This window comes from Eulemur rufifrons, chromosome 7 (genome assembly GCF_041146395.1).
Source record: "Eulemur rufifrons isolate Redbay chromosome 7, OSU_ERuf_1, whole genome shotgun sequence".
Classification (NCBI taxonomy): domain Eukaryota; kingdom Metazoa; phylum Chordata; class Mammalia; order Primates; family Lemuridae; genus Eulemur; species Eulemur rufifrons.
The window spans coordinates 148,606,558-148,626,779 of NC_090989.1; the positions used below are offsets into that span (position 1 = coordinate 148,606,558).

At 59.9% G+C, this 20,222-nt stretch overlaps 1 protein-coding gene across 1 annotated transcript; it reads left to right on the forward strand.

The window, feature by feature from the left end:
• Positions 1-5,370: 5,370 nt before the first annotated feature.
• Positions 5,371-15,142, forward strand: ZBTB47 (zinc finger and BTB domain containing 47). The gene is made up of 6 exons (XM_069473493.1): positions 5,371-5,485; positions 8,979-10,523; positions 12,221-12,368; positions 13,770-13,885; positions 14,329-14,473; positions 14,781-15,142. Exons 1-6 carry the CDS (start codon positions 5,483-5,485, stop codon positions 15,140-15,142), a joined length of 2,319 nt encoding a protein of 772 aa, XP_069329594.1. The 5' UTR covers positions 5,371-5,482.
• The last annotated feature ends 5,080 nt before the right edge of the window (positions 15,143-20,222 follow it).

Genomic DNA, 20,222 nt, shown 5'->3' on the forward strand with positions numbered 1-20,222 from the left:
TTGTAGAAATTAAAATATATACTTAGTCTAAGTCTGAGTCTGTGCATGTTTCATCTTTCTCTACTCACCCAGACTTCAAATAATCTTTTGAAATGGAAAAGAAAACACAGAGTCTCTTTGCTGACCCAGCCAGTGGAGAGACCTCCTCTCTCTTTGCAGCTCACTTTCTTCTTCTCCTAGCTGAGTGTTAGTGGTGGGTGTAGAGAGAGTGTCAGAGATATTAACCTACACAGATAAGCATTAATGGTGCTTGTCTTCCTCCCGCTGGAAACTCCAGATTTCCTCCAGGCTTTGTTGTCATCCAGCTGAAGTGACCTGCATAAAGATATCTTTGCTGAGGAAGAAATATGTCCCATCCCATCTGTGAGCCACTACCTAGGGACAGTCCATTTACCTAGCCTCCACATTTCCCTCCTTGACAGCAGTTCACCAGGTAGTACTGCACAAATCACTCACTCCCAGAGAAAACATTCGTGGTGATATTTTTAGCACACACTTGAGAATTTGCAGGGCAAGTACAATTAACTTTTGTCTCCTCAGAACTCAAAGGAATGTATTTTCTTAGTGAATACAACGTAACTTCTCATTGTAGGTAACTTCCCACTTGCAGATACTGTTTTCTAAACTGAGTTAACTAACAGTGTACTCCTAAATCGGGCAGCTCCTAAAATCCGTCAAATCTGGATGCACTGCTTTAAAATTTAAAGAAAATGCAGGGTCTGCTTGCTGTGGGGAAACCCCCTAATGAGGTTCCTCATGATCTTATTTTTTAGTGAGTTCCAGGATCTCTGTTCACATTTCGATAGTGGTAAGCTTAATCAGTCAGGCAGTATTGGGGGGAAAAATGTGTCAAGGTCCTTGGTCTTGACTGTAGTGAGTGAGCTGGGCATTCAATAGAAGGACAGAGAACTCAAGGAAAATGCCCCCATGAACACTGGCTAGGTTATCACTGGAAGAGAAAGGAGACTTTACTTGGTGGCAGAAACAAGCGTTCAGCCTTGAAGGAGTGTTGCAAACTAGTGTGGCCAGGTGGGGGGACTCCGAAGTCAGGCCTCACGGGGTGCAAGGGACTGGGTTCACATTTCCAGAGGACTCTGGTTTTTAGACGAAGGAAGTCTGCAGCCTCTCAGGAGTCCACAGGTGTTGCGGGGAGGAGCTGGGCACCCTGAAAGAACACCGTTCGCCTCAGGGCAGACGGAAGCTCCAGTCAGTGCCTGATGAGAGCAATGCAAGGAGAGCCTGCCACACCTGTGCACATACAAGGGTAAGAGGCTTTAGCAGTCTGCTTTCTCTCAAGGTTTCAGTACAAGGTAGAGGCAGTGTTCCTTTGCTGCTGCCTCCCCTTCCCTGTGAGTCAGAAGGCCTTGGGTGCGGCTACTGCTCTTGGAGACCCCAGACCCACCACTCACCATCTATAACCTGTCAAGCTCCAGCTCCACTAATTGGGCAGAGCTTCACTGGCAGCAGAAGCCAAGCTAGCCTGGACAGGGTTGCATCTCTTCAGCCCAGAGCCATGAGTACATAGGTAAAAAGAGTGACCTGAGGTCTCAGGACAAACACCTGCATTCTGCATTTAGAGCCCTGACCCTGGGCCTCCGATAGCTCATAAGCCCTGAAAGAGGGTGCATATGACTGGTGCAGCCAAACACGATAAACAACCAAGGGTACTCAACCCTTCCCAGACCAGCCTGCAAAAGAGTCTGTCTCCAAAAGGCCTGGCCCACAGGGACTAGGGGGCTGGGCTGGTACTTTACCAGCCCCAGGTCACCCAGAGCCTCCAGCAGCTAAAATCTATCACCAGTCCAGCTTCCCAGAGAAAGCCCGAGAAAGATCCCCCCTGAACTCAATGCCTCCAGCCTAATTTGATTTTGAAGAAATAGGAGGACCTCTATGGGCCAGAACCAGACCACCTGCGTTCAAGTTCTCTGCCACTTCCCAGTTGGGTAGCCAGGAGGACAATTTTCTTGACCTCTGTATAACTTAGCTCCTCATCTGAAAAACTGGGAAGCTAGGGACTCCTCCCTCCTAGGACAGTGGTGGATTAAATGCTTAGAACCAAGCACACGTCAAAGTGGCTCAAGGCCCTGGGCCTTGCCTCTAGGAGGAGTCCCACAGGGTTCATGTGGAGGGTCAGGCTCAGTCACCAGAGGGAGGCCCAGAGTCCCTTGAACCAACAGGGCAGGACAGGATCCTCGAACGCCAAGGCCCTGTTGTTTATGCTGGGAGAGAAGCAAGCAACCTGCTGGTTTGCATTAGGCCCCACCCCTGGGCAGCTGTAGCCTATTAGTGCTTGTCTCAGTGGGGGCAGAACTCAGGCGCAACTCCACACCCCGCAGATCTGGGTTCCTCCACCCTGTGGAGCCCTGGGCGAGCACCTAGTGTGTAGCTTTGAACTTCCCTGCCACACCACCAACCCCATGCTGTCCGAGTTGAGTTGCCCTGTTTTCTGGCATTGCCTACTCTGCTCTCCCCCAGCTCAGCTACACATGGTTCCATGCCCCCTGTTCTCCCCACCCTCCACTCTACGTGGCTTGGGCTGTTTTTTCCAAGTTCCTTGGGGTTGAATCTGGTTTCCCATCCAAGCCTGGAGACACCCCTAGCACAGTTTGCTCTGTGTCTCCTCTCTGCCATGAGAAACTTGAGGCTAGCTACTAAGGGAAATTGTGAGAAAACTCTGAGCTGTCCTCTAGAGGCAGGGGCATGGCTTTGCTGACCTTGCCAGCACCCAGCCCCAAATGTCTGAAGGATCACTTAGCTCTGCCCTTGCCCAGTGAGCTGTCTCCACAGAATCCTGTCTCGCCCCTGGGGCATGCAGCTCTGGTCTAGAATCCTCCCCACGGGTGACGCTCTCACTGCATGTCCCTCACCAAGGCCACGAGACCAATTCTTCCTCTGCAAATCTCCATCCAGCCACTCCCACCAACCAGACTCCCACATCTTGTCTCTGCTGCACCAAATCCCCTCGAGTGCCATGCAGGTACAAAACTCCCCTGGCCTTTGCAGCTGCTCTGGTCTGCCTGCAGAGCCCTTCTCCTCCTCCTGTTGGTTAATGCTAACGTTCAAGCCTCAGCTCCCAGGAGCCTGTTTGGGCCCACCAAACTCAGCTCTTCAAACAGCTCTTTCCTGCCAGGTCCAGTGCGACCAGGTGCCAAGAGCCTCTCACAGAGCTCAGGCTCTGCCCTGGGGCTCCCAGGCATATAAGCTGCAGGCCAGAGCAGAGAGAAGCAAGAGGGGAGCAGCTGGGGCCTTCAAGGAGACTGAGCCCCTCGACACCCCCTCCCTTTTCATCCAACCTCCAGCCCCTCCAGCTTGACTACCATAGCCAAGGCCATTCCCATGGGGGCCAGCATCACTGCTTCAGTCACTCTGGCCACACCCTCTGTAAGCTTTGCCTTGGAAATGGGCCCAGCCGTGTCCCATGCAGCCTCTCTGCCAGGCTCCTTCCAGCCCATGGGCAAGGCCCCTCTCTCTCAGCCTCCCCTTGTTGATGTGCAGGACAAATCAGTCAGTTAAGCTGGGCCTCAGCGTCCCTATCCAACCAATGGGTACGCAGTCCCCTCCCTTACAACCTCCCAGGCCAGTTCAGGGATCCTCTGTGAGTCAGGTGAGGAAGTGGGTTGGGAGGGAGAAAGAAAGAAGGCAGCCCTGAGGTGACTGGCTGGTCAGAGGCACTTAAGCTGCTCTGGCATGGCCTCAGCCTGGGGCCTCTGGGAGCTGAGCCAGCTGTCTGTGTACCCATGCAGGTGCAGGATGTCCGCAGCAGCTGCCAGAAACCTCCCAGATGCCCCAGCTGTGGGGGCATGTCCCAGTCTGTGCCCCTCGCTCCCTGATCCCATCTCTTTTCCATCAGGTTCTCTCTTTCCATCTGGCTATGTGCATTCGTCCCTGTACCCATGGCACTCTGTTCACCCTCTCTCTGCCTTGAGACGTTTTCTCCCTGGCTCTGGGATAGTCTTGTCTTGAAGGCTTCCCCATTCTGAGGGGCCTTGCAATGTTACAGGACAATCAAGCTGTTGCATGGCGTGTACCTAAGACTGGCCTTTACTCCATTTCCTCTCCTGGCACCCAGAACCAAGTCACCCTGAGCAAAGCCCAGAGTTCCTGTCCACTCATGAATAAGGTGGCATACCCAGGGGATACTGATGCAGCTGGGCACGGGCTTGTAGGTAAACACAAGTGCACATGTGTGAGAAGTATCAGGGTGGGGACAATGTGAGAGTGACCCAGGATAGGGCAGCAGTCAGGCTGGGGTAGGGGCGGGGGACGCAAAAAGGCATCTGAATGATGACATGGGTCACATGAGAGGCCTACAGAGGCCTCCTGTGGCCCAGTCACCACGCGGACCCTGCCAGGCCCAGTGCCCTATGGTCCCCACCCTGCTGCCTGCTTAGCCTGGCAGCGTTCCTTTGCAGCCTCCTGCCAGCACAGCCAGCCCCCTGCCCCCACGGGTGTCCATGCCAGAGCAGCATTCCACAAGCCTGGCTGCTTCTCCCCAGCAGAGGCTGAGTAAGGGGGCCACTCAGCAGCGGTCAGGGCACACGGCTAGCAGGGCCGGGGCCATTAGGCTCCACTCCTCTGGTCCTGGGCCAGTCACCTTAAAGGATTTGGTCACTGCAGCTGTGGTCCAGGGTCTTACATCTCCTGCCTTGGGCGGACCTGTGCAACCTGAGGCCACCAGGTAGGTATGAGTCCACGGGAGCCAAGTCCTGGAGGCACACAGCAAAATGAGCCCTGAGCCGCCCTGGGATAGGGATGGGGGCGGGGCAGACCAGTTGAGGACCCCAGACTCACCCCCAGGTCAGAGCAGCCCAGGCCAAAGGATGGGGCTGGTGAGCGTCGCTGGGTTGTCGCTGGGGTGCGGGGTTCTGTCCCTCAGCGTGGCATTGCTCAGGGGAGCGGATAGAAGCCTTTTTCTGCATCGGGTTGGGGGCCCAGCGCGCCCAGCTTCCTGAGTTCATGGCAGCCTCCTACCCCGGCCCCTCTCCGTGGCGCAGCTGGAGGGCACCGAGGTTTGACTCCGGGACGAACTTCCCGGCAGAAAGAGGCTTAGCGCAGGAGCCGGGGCCGGGGTCCATCTGCAGGGATGTGAGCAGTAAGGACTGGCTGGGGGGGCCCGGCAGGCTGTGGCAGGGCGGGTTGCACCGAGACGGCACACACCACGCGTGTCCGCGCCCCCCGCCGGCACGCAGGGCGGCCTGGCCCTTTAAGCGTCCAGACGGCGGCCCCAGCTGACGCGCGGGCTCCAATCGGCGCCCCGCGCCCCCCGCCCGCCGCGCCGGAGGCTCTGGGGCCGCAGCTGCTCGGCGCTGGACTCGCCGCGGCCCTGCGCCTCCGCCCGCCCGGCCGCGCCCCCGGGGGCCATGGTCGCGGGGCCCTGCGCGGGGGCGGCCCCCAGCGCGGCGCTTCATGGAGCGGCCCCGGCCCGGCCGCCGGGGGCAGCGCGATCCCGCGGGGCCCTGTGAGCCCCCAGCGCCACGGCACCATGGTACGCAGGGCCCTGCCTGTCCCCCCGCTTATCCGCCCACCTGCCAGCTCTGCCCTTCCAAGCGCACTGCCCACGGGCTCGGCTGTAGGGGGTGCAGGGATCTTCCCCCTCCCCCGGTCTCCCAACCCCATCTGCGGGGTCCCCGCGGGCCGGGACTGCGGTGCTCGGCGCGGCTCTCAGTGGGGAGAGGGTTGAATTCCTGGGGTGAGGGTGCCGGCGCGAGAAGCTGAGGTCTTGCTAGGCACGAGCTGAGGGGGGCGCTCCCTTGCGCCCGGGACGGCGCCGCCCTCGGGCTGGGTGATGGGGGGGAAGGGGGAATCGAATTCCCGCCTGGGCCTTGGGCCACGTGGGCGCCGGAGCCGCCCTGCCTGGGGATTTGGGATGGCCTGGGCCAAGGGCGGGGGGCACCTGCAGCCTCGGTACAAACTCCTGTGTGACCTTGGGCCGGTCCCCTGCCGTCTCTTGGTCTATTCCCCGGGGAAGGAGGGGAGATATAAGCGCAGAGGAGACTGGCATAGACACCCCCTCCCCAAAAGGAGGAGCCTAGAGGTCATGAGCCCGTGCACCCTTGCTCAGTCTAGGCCCACCCACTGCTGCCCAGTGAAGAAAGATTGGTGTGGGAGTCACGGGGGCACAGATGGACTCCCCCGTTGCAGCATGAGGCCTTCCAGGGAGGCTTTGTGGCAGTGAGGCAAGGGACCCCTCAGGTGTAGAAGGCTCTGACGGGTAAGCAACCTTGGCAGGTGTCCCCGGCACCTGGCCAGCCCCCAGCCTGACTTGAGGGCAGGGTTTGAGAGCATGAAACCCCTTGGCGACAAGAGTGCCTGACCACCCCCTGGTCCTGCGTCTTAGCGAGGCTGGGGTGGCCTGGAATTGGGCACGGGGTGTGTGGCTGCAGCTGGCACAGCCAGATGGGGAGGGTCATCCACATCTTCAGGGAACTGGCACATCTGGCTGGGGAGGCCAGCACAGCTGGTGGGCACTGCACGGGAGAGGCTGGGCCAGGGGACAGCTGTACTCTGCTGAGGGGCTGCCAGCCATGGACACGGGCAGCATCTGTGTGCCCTGTCAAGGGAGTCCAGTCAGGGTACCTGGTCATGAGGTTCTTGGGCTCCCCAAGGGCCCAAGGATGGTGCTGGCGTGGCTGGGGGTACTGCCTTGGGAACGGAGCCTCTGAGGTAGCTCTGCCTTCCTCCCCTGCTGAGGCCAGAGGGCCGAAGCCAGGCCTCACTTAGGCCCTGCAGGCCGAACCGCATATGGGAAGGTTGCCCTTCCCCATGGCAGGTGGGCACAGGTGGGCACTGGAGGATGTTCCATAAAGGGAGAGAAGACAGGTCTGAGACCCTGTGGCCTGGGGTAGATGCTCCCAACAGGCCTGGCTTTATCCAGGCTTTATCCTGGCTTTAGCCTGCCTTATCCAGGGCACTTCTCCTGCTACCGTCTGGCCCCGGGAGGCCCTAAGGAACCCCTGTTACAACCCAAGTTGTACCCTGACCCCTCACTGACTTGTAGGTACGGTGGCTCTGGAGAGAAGGCAGCGGGTAGAGGAAGTAATGTCGGGGCCTGCGGAAGCACAGGGGTCCCTGGGTGGGAGAGTTTCTCCTTTTTAAGTCACTAAAGGCTAAGAAATCCAGCCATGTGGAATGGTGTCCAGTCCAGCAAGGAAGGGGTAGCCTTCGCAGAGCTGCGAGTCCAGGGGCTCTGGACAGGGGGACCCTCCCATTCTGAGCCTCAGTTTCTCCATCTGCGCAGTAGAGGTTGGTCCCAAATGATGAATCAGAATGAGTCAGAGGAGGGAGGTGGGAGGGGCTTAGTGCCACGTCCCAGTTAGATTGGCCAGGCCTGGACAGGCCAGCAGCTTCGGAACAGAGGGGCAGATGAGAGGCATCTTGGCTGGGGGAAGCAGTGTGGTGGGAGGACTCAAGGGAGATGGTATCCATGGCCAGGGACCTGGCTGGAAGGGAATTTGGGTGGGCACAGGGTGTGTGCTGCCCTGGCCACGAGATGTGGAGGGAAGGATCCAGGGCAGGTCTAGAAGCAGGTTGTTCTGGTGGCTCAGTGAGGCTCATCCTAAGGCCCAGGACAGGTTCTCATTCAGGTGACTGCGGAGTTGAACTTAAACACCACCACCCCACCCAGTCTGGGCCCACCCACTGCTGCCCGGGCCATGGAAGGATGTGATGGACAGGGCCGAGGTTCTCCCAGGGCCTCCAGTGTGGCGTTGGGGGACCTGATGGTTTTATGGCCATGAGACAAGGTACCTCCCAAACGTAGAAAGTCTGACACCGCCAGGCTGGCTCTGAGGAGAGCCAGAACTTGGAACCAGCAGGGTTGATGCAGCCAGGAAGGTGGTCGGTGGATAGTAATTAACATGTGCAGTGCGCTGGGCCCCATGCAGGGGACTGGGCAGGCTGCCTGTCTGTGCTGCCCGCCTTTTGGGGAGGCTACTGTGTGGAGCCAGGGGTGACTGAGTTGGCTCCTAATCTGGGTAACTGGGTAATTCACAGGTGCCGTATGTGGCCACAGGCCTGGACTCTGATCTGTCAGACTTTGAGGGCCTCCCCAGGGCTCCAGGGGCCCCAGGTGGTATAGCCTCCAAGACGGGGCCATCCCAGAGCCTCTGGGCCTGAACTATTGCTGACCTGGGGCCTGGGGGTCTAGAGGAAAAAGGGTCTGGGGCAGGCCTTGGGGGCCTCCTGCCCGCAGGCATGGGAGACAGGTAACACAGCTGTGTCCTTCCACCCCCGCAGCGCCCTGTGTCGGGGGAGCAGCTGGGGGCCAAGCCTGAGGCTGCAGGCAGGGATGGGAGCAGCCTGGCCCAAGCTCTGGCCGAGTGATGGGGGGCTGACTGGATCCCACCAGCCTCCTTGGGCACAGCCGGACTGGGCTGGGGAGAAGTTACAGGCCCTGGGCCTGGATTTCTTTGCAAGTTCCTACTTCTGCAGCCGCCTCACTGCTGGTGAGGTGAGGGGTCCCCACAGGTGCTGCCCCTGCCCCCCAGTTGTAGCAGCCAGAGGCCGGGCAGTGAGGTTTGTTTTGTTGGTATGTGTGAGTGAGTATGTGGGAGACAATCCCTAGGGCTGAGGAATGCTGAAGGCATGCCTGTGTCCCTGCTGGGGTGACCACCTGGTCCTGCACCCCGGAAAACCCCCAGGCCCCTGCTGAACCAGATGGTTGGTCACCATGGTCCCTCTTCCTTCCCCTTCCCTTCCCAGGATGACTCTTCCCTTTTTACAGGGGAAGAGCTGGAGACCCAGAAAAGTTAAGTGACTGACCCAGGAGCTGATCTTCAGCCTGAAAAGGTCACGAGTGGAGTGTGAGCCCCGCGGGCATCTGGCTGGGACCTGAAGCCTGGTCCTCCGCTTCCTTGCCTGAGCTCCAGCTCCTTTCCTGTTAAGCGGAGCGGGGAATGGGGGGCTGCCTCACGGGTGGGCTGAAGGGTGCAGGGGGGCCCACTGGCCTTGACCCTCTCCTATGTCCTCTGCCCCCACAGTTGCTGGTTGAGAAGACAACTGACTCACCGGCGGCTGAGTTCTCGCTGGTGGAGGACGTGGCGCTGCACTTCGCCTGCTTGATGGGCCGCCTGAACGAGCAGCGCCTCTTCCAGCCCGACCTCTGCGACGTGGACCTGGTGCTGGTGCCCCAGCGCAGCGTCTTCCCAGCACACAAGGGCGTGCTTGCTGCCTACAGCCAGTTCTTCCACTCGCTCTTCACCCAGAACAAGCAGCTGCAGCGTGTGGAGCTGTCCCTGGAAGCGCTGGCGCCTGGTGGCCTGCAGCAGATCCTCAACTTCATCTACACGTCCAAGCTGCTGGTCAACGCAGCCAACGTCCACGAGGTGCTCAGTGCCGCCTCGTTGCTGCAGATGGCCGACATTGCCGCGTCCTGCCAGGAACTGCTGGACGCCCGCTCCCTAGGCCCACCGGGTCCCGGCACTGTGGCCCTGGCCCAGCCAGCTGCCAGCTGCACCCCAGCTGCGCCACCCTACTACTGTGACATCAAGCAGGAGGCGGACACCCCTGGCCTGCCCAAGATCTATGCCCGTGAGGGCCCTGACCCCTACTCAGTGCGCGTTGAGGACGGGGCAGGGACCGCTGGCGGCACAGTGCCTGCCACCATTGGGCCAGCCCAGCCCTTCTTCAAGGAGGAGAAGGAGGGTGCTGTAGAGGAGGCCGGCAGGCCCCCGGCCAGCTTGTGTAAGCTGGAGGGTGGGGAGGAGTTGGAGGAAGAGCTTGGGGGTTCTGGCACCTACAGCCACCAGGAGCAGTCCCAGATCATTGTGGAGGTGAACCTCAACAACCAGACACTGCACGTGTCCACGGGGCCCGAGGGGAAGCCAGGCCCTGGGACGAGCCCGGCCACCATGGTGCTGGGCCGGGAGGATGGGCTGCAGAGACACTCAGAGGATGAGGAGGAGGAGGAAGAAGAAGAGGATGAGGAAGAGGAGGGTGGTGGCAGTGGAGGAGAGGAGGAGGAGGAGGAAGAGGGTGGCAGTCAGGGAGAAGAGGAAGAGGAGGAGGAGGAAGGGCACAGTGAGCAGGAGGAGGAGGAAGAAGAGGAGGAGGAGGAAGGGCCCAGTGAGCAGGATCAAGAGAGCTCTGAGGAGGAGGAAGGGGAGGAGGGGGAAGCTGGCGGCATGCAGGGGCCACCCGGGCGCCGGGGCAGCCGTGCTGACCCCCCTCCCCACAGTCGCATGGCCACGCGGTCCCGGGAGAATGCCCGGCGCCAAGGCACCTCTGAGCCTGAGGAGGCTGGGCCACGTGGTGGGAAGCGACCCAAGCTGTCCCCCAGAGTGGCCTCTGCACCAGCCCGAGGGCCTCCAGCCACTGATGGGCTGGGGGCCAAGGTGAAGCTGGAGGAGAAGCAGCACCACCCGTGCCAGAAGTGCCCACGAGTTTTCAACAACCGCTGGTACCTGGAGAAACACATGAATGTGACCCACAGCCGCATGCAGATCTGTGACCAGTGCGGCAAGCGCTTCCTGCTAGAGAGTGAGCTGCTGCTGCACCGGCAGACGGACTGCGAGCGCAACATCCAGGTGAGCCTTTGGGGGTGCGGGGCCAGGCCCGACCTGGGTTCCGGTCACCCAGTGTCTTGCCGACCACGTTGCCTAGACCTAGCCCCTAGACAGTCAGGCCAGCCCAGTCCCGAGCTGTCATCAGGGTGGTGAGAGCTCAGGGGATAACATCAAGGAGAACTTCCTGGAAGAGGTGGATAGAGCTGGGCTTTAGCACGTGGAGAGATGTGCAAAGAGGACTGGAACAAACGGTACCCTTGGCGAGAGGAACAAAGGGGTCTCCAAGAGGATGAGAGCATTGAATTGTCTGAGCAGATGAGGCCAGGGGCTAGCCAGCTCTGGGGAGGGATGAGTCAGACAGTGTTTTAACAAATCCCTCCAGCTGCAGGAAGGCCAGCAGGGCCACCGTGTATACTTTCACAGGTTGTGCACTGCAACAAAAATACACATGAAGGGTGAAGGGGTTTGCCCAGAAGGGGTGCTATTTTCCACTTCCCACAAAGACCCTGTATAGAGTAGGGGGCAGCTCAGCAGGAGCCAGCCCCTGCATTCAGCTCTTGGGAGATGCCAGCTGGCCTGGCCCTGGGGAAAAGGGACTGGACGAGAACTTTGGGAAGAGCAGAGGCTGTTGGGGCTGAGCAGGGAAGCTGGGCTGGCTGCCAGGCCGTGGGCCAGCCTGAGTCCATTTGTGCCAGCCTAGCTTCTCAGAGTAGGGGCGGCACAAAGCCAGCCAGGCTCCCCACAGGTGGTTTGTACCTTTTCTGGCCCAGGAGAAGGGGGGAAAGGTGGAGAGTAGGCGGCTGCTAATTGCCTGAGCTAATTGCTAATTGCATCACCATGTGGAGAAAGTGTTACCTGGGAGTTACCTGGTAACCTGCTCCACCCTCGTGTACCTGTTCCCACTTGCCTGCCTGCTGGGCTGCCCTTTGACTCTCCACCTGCCGCATACCTGAGCCTCCCTCCTGAAAGGCAGAGAAGCTTGTGCCCCATCTGACCTGGGCATCCTGACCCAATTTCTGCCCAGACCCTGGCATAGTCTTCAGCTCTCTGGGGGTGTCCTGCAGAGGTGGCCAGGACAAGGGACTAAGGCCCCAAGGTCCCCACCACCCTCTGTTGCCTTAAGGGACCTGGGACCTCCTGCAGTTCTCCTCAGCCAACCCCTTTCAGCCTATTCCCTTAGGAATCTCCATGGTGTCATGGCATGGGTCCCCGCAGGGGAGGCAGCAGTGATAATCTGCTGATCATCTGAGGGGCTTCTCCATGAACTGTGTGTATAGCGTCCACACCTGATGTGGCCCTTCAGCCACAGCCCTCTGTAGAGAGAGCATGAGGCCTTGGGAAGGCCTTGTAGAAATGGGCACAGCAGGGGGACTTCTGGAAGAGGTGACCCCCAACTCTAGTTAAGCCCAAGGATGAAGGAGGGCCCCAGGCCTCAGCCCTGGGTACGTGGGCGGATAAGTATTTAGGGAGTTACCATCCCCAACTCTACAACATCAGTTCTAGCTGGTCCTTGGACATCAAGATAACAGGGGCTGGCAGAGTTGGAGCCTTATCACTGCTGCCTTCCCCTGCTGCTTCAGGCAACAGAGGGTGGCAGGGACCTTGGGGACCATACTCCCCTCCTATTCTGCAACTGAGGCCAGAGAGGGGCAGCAGCTTGTCCAAGGTCATAAGATCCTGGCTCAGGGCCCAGGGCTTACAGTCTTCTCATCCTACAGTGTGTGACGTGTGGCAAAGCTTTCAAGAAGCTCTGGTCCCTCCATGAGCACAACAAGATTGTGCATGGGTACGCAGAGAAGAAGTTCTCATGTGAGATCTGTGAGAAGAAGTTCTATACCATGGCCCATGTGCGAAAGCACATGGTTGGTAAGTCTGGGTCAATGGGGGGGGTGAAGCCTGAGGACAGAGATGGGCTAGCTGCTGGCGGTACTGGGCAGGACTCTCTATCCAGGTGAACAGAAAAGACTTCACATCCAAGAGCAATGTGAAGGGGTGAGAAGGCCCCTCTCAGCTGAGAGGCTGTTTGCAGTGGCAGGTGTGACTGGACAGGCTCTGGGACCAGGGCTGCCTTGTGCGGTTGGGTAGGCTGCACACTGCACAAGGGTGCCTGAACAAGATGGCAGGTGGGAACTGGATTTGAGCTGGCACACTGCTAACCAGGCTGTGCATCCTGGCATGAGCTTGTGCCCACCCAGGGAAAAGAGCACCTTTTCCTAAATTATACAAAGTGCCATATGGGCTGGCACAGGCCCTGTCTCAGTTTGATGGCAGCTGTACCTCTGATTCTTTCTCACCTTTTGGCCCTCACAGAGCTTCAGGCTTCTCTGAATGCAACCTCCCCCCAGGGGTCACGCCTGGACACAGTAAGGAGGCCCCCCCCAAGTGTGTGTTGGCCACCCCACTGCCTCAGGAAAGGCTGCCCACCCCTCTAGGTGGGCCTGGCAGGAAGTCTTGTGTCCCTAGGGCTATTCCTTCCTTGCCCACTCGGGGTCTGGGGCTCGAGGAAGGGGTGGTCAAGGTGGACATTGGGCCCCTGGCCAGGCCCTACTCCCTTTCTCTGTGGGACAGTGCCGGGCGCCCTCTAGTGTGAAGTGACAGGTAGCTGGGATGCTGGGTCTAGGACTTGGCCAGGAGCATGTTGGGTAACCCAGGACTGGTCTGTGAGCTCAGAGGGGGACTCTCTCTGTCTCCAGTTGCCTCCTCCCAGATATTCCTTGAAGAGTTTGTTGTTCTCACCTATCCACGGGTTCTGGGGGGAGCACTGCTAACTTCCTCTGGACTGAGCTGGGGCTTTATGCATGCCATCCCCTACAAAGCCCCTCACCCTTGGAGCTCAGTGCCACTATTAGTCCATTTTTATGGAAGAGGAAGCGAGGCACAGAGAAACGGGAAGCCAGTGGTTGGGCCAGGATTCAAGCTGAGGCCCTTCCCCCCCCCCCCCCGCGCCCCCCCCCCCCCATCCTTCCGTCCTCCTTGAAGCTTTGGGGGCAGGGAAGCCTTGGCTGTTTCCCTTGGCCAGGGGCTAACCAACCACAAGGGCCTCTGTGCTTGTCTGAGCCAGACCTTCAGTGCAGACAGGAAGACCCAGCCCTGGAGGGAAGGGGTCCGGCCGCTCCTGGGAATCAGCCCAGGTCCTGGGACAGAGTACAAGGTGGTCCCCAAGGAGGGTTGTGGCACAGGGCTGCTCAAGGAGGTGGGGTCTGGGCCCAACGTAGGGGTACTCAGGCAGGACTCCAAGACATGACGGCCATGGTGCCCAACCCGTAGCCCACACCAAGGACATGCCCTTCACCTGTGAAACCTGCGGGAAGTCCTTCAAGCGCAGCATGTCCCTCAAGGTGCACTCACTGCAGCACTCCGGGGAGAAGCCATTCAGATGTGAGGTGAGCTCCCATCTCCTCTTTGGCCTGTCTGAGGGGCCACTTGGGAAGGGCAGGGATGAGGGACAGCAGCTGCTTAAAAACTAGAGGGGTGGGGAAGTGGAGTGCAGGGTCCAGAAAGAGAGAGGCCCACCCTCTGCCTCCCATACCCCTAACCCGGGCCCCACACATTCAAGGTGGGAAGTCTGCGTGGGCTGGAGCCACGCGGCAGATTTTCTGGAGAGGTGGATTGGGGGTACCTCAGGGGAGAGATCAGAGACGGAGACAGCAGAGCTGCAGGTGGCGATGGGGAGGGGGCTTCCAATGAGCAAGAGGGGTGAGGAGCCCTCAGGCCTCCACTGTGTGGCCTTTGCCCATCTCCCGACCCCATTCCCTGCCTGGGCCCTGTGTGCTGGTGGCCTCGCCTCCTGTGCCTCACCCCCGACCCCACCCCACCCCACCCCCAGAACTGCAACGAGCGCTTCCAGTACAAGTACCAGCTGCGGTCACACATGAGCATCCACATTGGCCACAAGCAGTTCATGTGCCAGTGGTGTGGCAAGGACTTCAACATGAAGCAGTACTTTGATGAGCACATGAAGACCCACACAGGTGCGGCTGCCTGGTGGGAGGGGCTCCATGCCAGGCCTGGGACCCCTTCTCAGCCCTGCCCACGAGGCCTGGGATGGCCTTGGCCACACCCCTTCCCAACTCCGGGCCTTAGTTTACCCTTTTGTCTGAGGCTCGGTGCCATCCTTCCTGCCTCCGAAGGTTGGATAAGGCTGGCACAAGATGGCCCGGGGCGGGGGAGGGGGTCTGAGTGCCAGGACTGGACCCTACTATGGTTCCGTGGGGTAGGGAGGCTGGCCCCGGGCTGCGGTGTGGCGACCCTCCAGCGACGCCCTCCCCGCCCCCCCAGGGGAGAAGCCGTACATCTGCGAGATCTGCGGCAAGAGCTTCACCAGCCGGCCCAACATGAAGCGGCACCGGCGCACGCACACCGGCGAGAAGCCGTACCCTTGCGACGTGTGCGGCCAGCGCTTCCGCTTCTCCAACATGCTCAAGGCCCACAAGGAGAAATGCTTCCGCGTCAGCCACCCGCTGGCCGGCGACGGCCCGCCCCCCGCCCCAGGCCTGCCCCCCGCCCAGCCTCAGGCGCACGCGCTGCCCCTGCTCCCCGGGCTGCCCCAGACCCTGCCGCCCCCGCCGCACCTGCCGCCCCCGCCGCCCCTCTTCCCCACCACTGCCAGCACTGGCGGGAGGATGAACGCCACCAACTAGCTGCCGAGCTACACCTGCTGGGACCTGGAGCCTGAGCCCGCTCCAGGAGGGACCCCACTGCTCTCCCCCCTTGCTGGGGAGGGCAGCAGCACGGGCCTGGGCCGCCGCCCCCACCTCCAGAGGTGGCTGGATGTGCTCCGCCTGAGACCCCTACCCTGGGGGGTGTGCAGGCCGGCAGCCCCCAGAGCCGGTGGAGGACACCTCACTCGCAAGTGCCCCCCCTTTCTGCGACTCCTTGAAGCCTTTACTTTTTGTTTTTTTTTTTTTTTTTGGAAGTGAAGGAAAAAGAAAACAGAGGAAAACTATTTGCAGCACCCCCTCCAGGTGAGGAGGGTGCTGGAGGCGGCAGGTACAGCGGAGTGGGAGGGGCCCGGGGGCAGGTGTAGTGGCCAGTCACGCTGCTGAGGCCTGAGCTGGAGGGGGTTGGTCAGGCCCAGCCTGGATCCGCCCCTGTAGAAGAGTTGTGGACCCAGTCTGAGGCCTGTGGACACCCAGCCAGGGCTTGAGACTGGACGCTGGTGGGCGTGGGTGGGGAGTGTTGAGGAGCGGGAACTGCAGACCTGGCTCTGCGCCAAGTAGTGTGGGGAAGGCAGGGGCTGGACCCCAGGGGCTTGCTTTCCCCACCCACATCCCTGCCGGCAGGCCCGGGGGTCCCCAACCTGCACCAGGCTGCACCGTGGGTCTTGAGTCCTGGAGATGTCCCCGGAAGCTGCTAGGCCTTGGTGCTGTGGGCCAGGCCTTAGCTGGGCAGGCAGGTGCCTCCCTCAGCACCAGCTCCCAGGGGCTGGAGTCAAGGAACCCCTGCAGACAGGCTAGACCCCAGGGGCAGGGTCCAAGGAGGAGGCTTGGACAAGTGTTTGGGGGTTTCAAGGTGCTATCAGTGGGACAGGGGGCAGGGCTGCTGCTCACAGAGCACCTCCGCCCCTCACCAGCTACCCTGGCCATGTATTTCACACCAGAAGGAGACGTGTGTGTCTGTGTCCGTCTCTGCTCCCCTATGGCCCGCACTAGGCCCAGCCACAACCTGTCCCTGGCTGGCTCCAGCATCCTGGCTCCTCCTGGGCCTCTGCACAGGTGGGTGGGGTGCTCACAGCACTGCTGGTGAGAGGAACCCCTGGGGACAGGGGACCCCAGCCTGTGCCCGGTGCTTGCCCTCATGAGGCCGGCACTAATAGGAAATCCTATTTTGTTGTCATTTAATGTCTTCATTCCTGCCTTTAAGATGGGGCAGAAGGTTCCATAAGCTACATGTTTCCTAGTTAAGCTCTTTCCTCTTGTGTTTATACAGTTTTGTTTGTTATACTCTTTGCACCTTAAACTCCCACTACTCCCCCACGCTACCACCTTCCCAGCATGGCCGGGGTGGGAAGAGGCCTGGGCCCAGGAGGCATGGTTGGGGGCGCTGAACCCTTCTGACCTCCTTGTGAGGCCCATGGCGCTGGGGCAGGGGGCTGGGGACATTTTAATCATCAATAAATGAAGCACTTTATTCTGTACAGATGTGGGCAGGCCCAAGGTGCCCGAGTGATTTGAGGTTTTATAATCCAAGCCGCACCACCCTGGTCGTTCTCTGGGCTTGGAGGGGACAGTGCCAGCAGCTTCCCTGGCCCGGTTGGGTCTGGGGCTGCAGGGGAGCAGTACAAGCCAGAGCCCACAGACACACCCTCAGGCACCCCTGCTTTTCCCAAGGAGGAATGCCGGGCTCCAGGCTCTGCAGTTCCCCTACCCCGAAGGCAGGGCTTCCAGGCTCCTGCTTCACTGCAGCTCTTTCCCTCCCCTGCACCCCTGATCTCTGGGCTTCCATGATGTCCTCAGGGTCCCTCCTCTTTCCCCCTTGCTATTTCTAACCTCTGGTCCCAGTGCCTGGCAGCTCTTCAGAGCTGGCTCACATTTTCCCAAAAAAGTTGATCTTGCCCAGTGGGCCACAGGCAGGGACCTCCGTGGGTTCTCCAGCCCTTATCACTAGCACCAGGGTCTCCATAGGGCCTGGTGGCCTTGCTTCCTGCTGGCCCCACTGCAGCCTGAGTAGGCCTGGGGCCCTGGTCAGGCTGGGACCCTGGTCTTGCAGGCCATAGTTTGACAAGCAGAGGTCAAAGACGGGTGTGGGGCGCTGGTATGAAACCCTGACCCAGGCCTTGGGTTTCCTGTTCTCACACACTTCCCCTCAGGGCAGGCGAGGGGTCCAGACAGCTGGCTGGGTACTGGTCAAAATGGTCACTGTAGCTGTAGGTGGGCATGGCCAACCTCTCTCTTGGGAGGCCCTGTCCCTCTGGGGACAGAAGCCTGTGTCCCTGGTGCTAAACACTCTCTTCCCCTTGGGCCAGTGTTGGTGGGAGCGCCTTTCCAGCCAGCCCACAAGGCCAGAAGCAATAATGGCACCTTAGCGGTGCCAGTACGGATAGGGGTTCTTGTTTTACCAGCTTTTACATCTCCTTTTTATTTGAAAAACAAATTAATGAGCACCCAGATGTTGGAGTGAGAGGACTGTGGCATCTTACCTACTTCCCGGGGCCGGGGCCCCGGGCTCAGGATCATCGCCTCCCGGGAGATCTGTTGAGGTCCCTCTGTCCAGCTGAGCTGCTCAGCCTGTTTGGCCAGCACTCAGGCCTGGAGCCTGGGCCTGCCCCCTCCGCCGCCCCCGGCTGTCTGGTCTTGGCCGGCTGGGGTGAGTGGCCAAGTGATGAGATGGGCCTCCAGCCCTGGCTCATGCTGCCATGGCCTCCACGGTGCCCCCTCACAGGGGGCTTGGTGGTGGCAGAATGGCTGTGCCCAGACCTTGATGTCTAGTCATGTATGGGCACCCCACAGCCCCAGAGTTTGTGGGGGACAGCAGGTGTGTGGGTGAGAAGAGTGAAGGGAAATAAAGTCAGTACAACTCCTGTCCCTTGGCCCAGCCTCTTCTTTGCACTTGGCCTGCCCTGACTGTTGGCTGCAAAGACTTGAACCCGAGCGAGGCTGGCACGTAACTCGACAGCTCAGCATGCAGACCCCGTGGACGTCTGTGCCCTGGAGCACCCGTGAACTCCATCTCCCTCCCCTAAGGGTAGGCTGGGCTTTGGGGAACACCCAGAGTCGGGAGCTGAGGCAAGGGCAGCGAAGGGCCCTGAACTGGAGCTGGGTCTTGGGTCAGACACAGAGGAGCCTGAGAGGGGAGGGGTCCTGGGGCTGCTGCGGACGAGGCCCTGATGGCAGTGCCCACAGGAGGCCAGGGCCTGTGCAGGGGTGGCTTCCCATGGGCACCAGAATGTAGGCACAGGCGCTCCCGTTCATGTGCTCAGCACGGGGGATGCTGTGATGAGCAAAATGGACTCGTCCCTCCCTCGGCAGTGGTCTCTGAAGGGGCCGGACACCAGAGATGCTGACACCAGCACCTCGGAAGACAAAAGATCAGATGAAGACAGGTGGTGGCCTCCAAGGAGGGGGCAGGTCGCTTTCCTGGGGACCTCAGAATGATTTCATTATACAGAACACTTGTTTTGTGCTGGGTGGAATCCCAGGCCCTGGGGACACATGGTGATTGAGGCCCCTACCCTTGTGGCACTTACCTCTGAATACACAGAGAGGGGTCAGACAGAACCTCCCAGGACTGGAGGAGGGGCTGGGCGGGCGGGCTCGTTGACTGGCCAGAGAGGAGGTGCAGGTTCCTAGGACGTTGGCATTGCCTTTCTGCATAGTCCCATTTTGACTGAAGGAAACGGGCTCACTCAAGACACCCTAAAAACAAGCCTCACTGGTAGCCCTGGGGGCTGGCTGCTCCCCTGCCTCTTGTGTGGATTCTGCTTCTCTCTGTTTCTGCTGTCTTCCCTCTTGCTCCCCATCAGGTTTTATGATGCCTCTGTTTCCTTTAGCCCCCCGCCCTGCACCCCGAGTTCTCACAGTATTTCCACTGTCACACTGCAGAGTCTTGGGCAGTCTCATGCTGTGACTAGCAGGTGCCGTGGTTGGCATCTCAGGAGCACTCACTGTCTCCCAGCTTTGTGCTTTGGGACCAAGCTGCTCACTAACACCGCAGGTCCTGAAGCACGGGCCAGAGCAGCACTGCCCTGCTGGAGAAAGCTGGGCTTTCCTCCCTTCTAAAGCACGGCAGGGGACAATGAGATGAGGAAGTGAGCTCAGTGAGGCACCTCTGTCTGGCTTGGCGGTGCCCTTGGGCCTCCGCATGACTATGTGGCTTTGTAGAGTCAGGACTGGCGAATAAGTCAGGTTAGGCTGGGCTCTGCTGCAGGAACAAGCCACCTCCCAACCTCGGTGGCTTAACCTCCATGGCTCTGGGTGAGGCCCCAGGGCAGTCATTCTCCATGTGGTCGCTCACAATTCCAGGCTGCTTTGGCTCTGTGTCACCTTCATATCAACACGGGCCTCCAGAGTGACCAGAGCCAGGGAAGAGATGGAGTGGAGAATGACACCTTGGCTCTTTGGTGTGTTGCCATCCAGAAGTGACATATCACTTCTGTTTATATTTCATTATCCAAAGCAAGTTCCATGTCCACGCCCATGTTCAAGGGGGTGTGGAAATGTGGCCCTACTGTGTGGCTGGAAAGAGTGGTGAGCGGCAATTTCCTTTCCTGCACTTGGGCCTCTGCGTCTTGGCAGGCCAGGCTGCGAGATGTCCAGCCTGAGGAGCTGCTTTCTAAAGTCTGTGGAGGGTCAGCGATCAAAAGAACAGTGTCTCCCAAGGTTCTGTCTGGCCGGAGGGAGCACAAACCTCCTCCATCTCCACAGATGACAGCACTGGGACCCATGGAGAGTGGGGAAGAGGACAGGCTCCATCCTCCTCCTACACCTCCAGGGAAGGAAAAGCAGCTCAGCAGTCCCCCCAACCCCCCTCCCACCACCACCTTGAACTTCCTTTCCCCTCACCCTTGCCTCACCCACGCTGGAGAGAGGGTCTCTGGAAAACGCTGTGGCCAAACCTGTCCCCACGCACCCTGGGAGGCTTGGCCTAAGACCACAGTTCCCATGTACCGTGGGCACTTGACCATCGCTGCTCACCCACAACCTCCTGAGGTGGCTGAGGGCCTGAGGCAACGAGGCTCAGCGAGGCAAAGCCACCTGCCTGCACCCAGAACGTGGTGGAGCC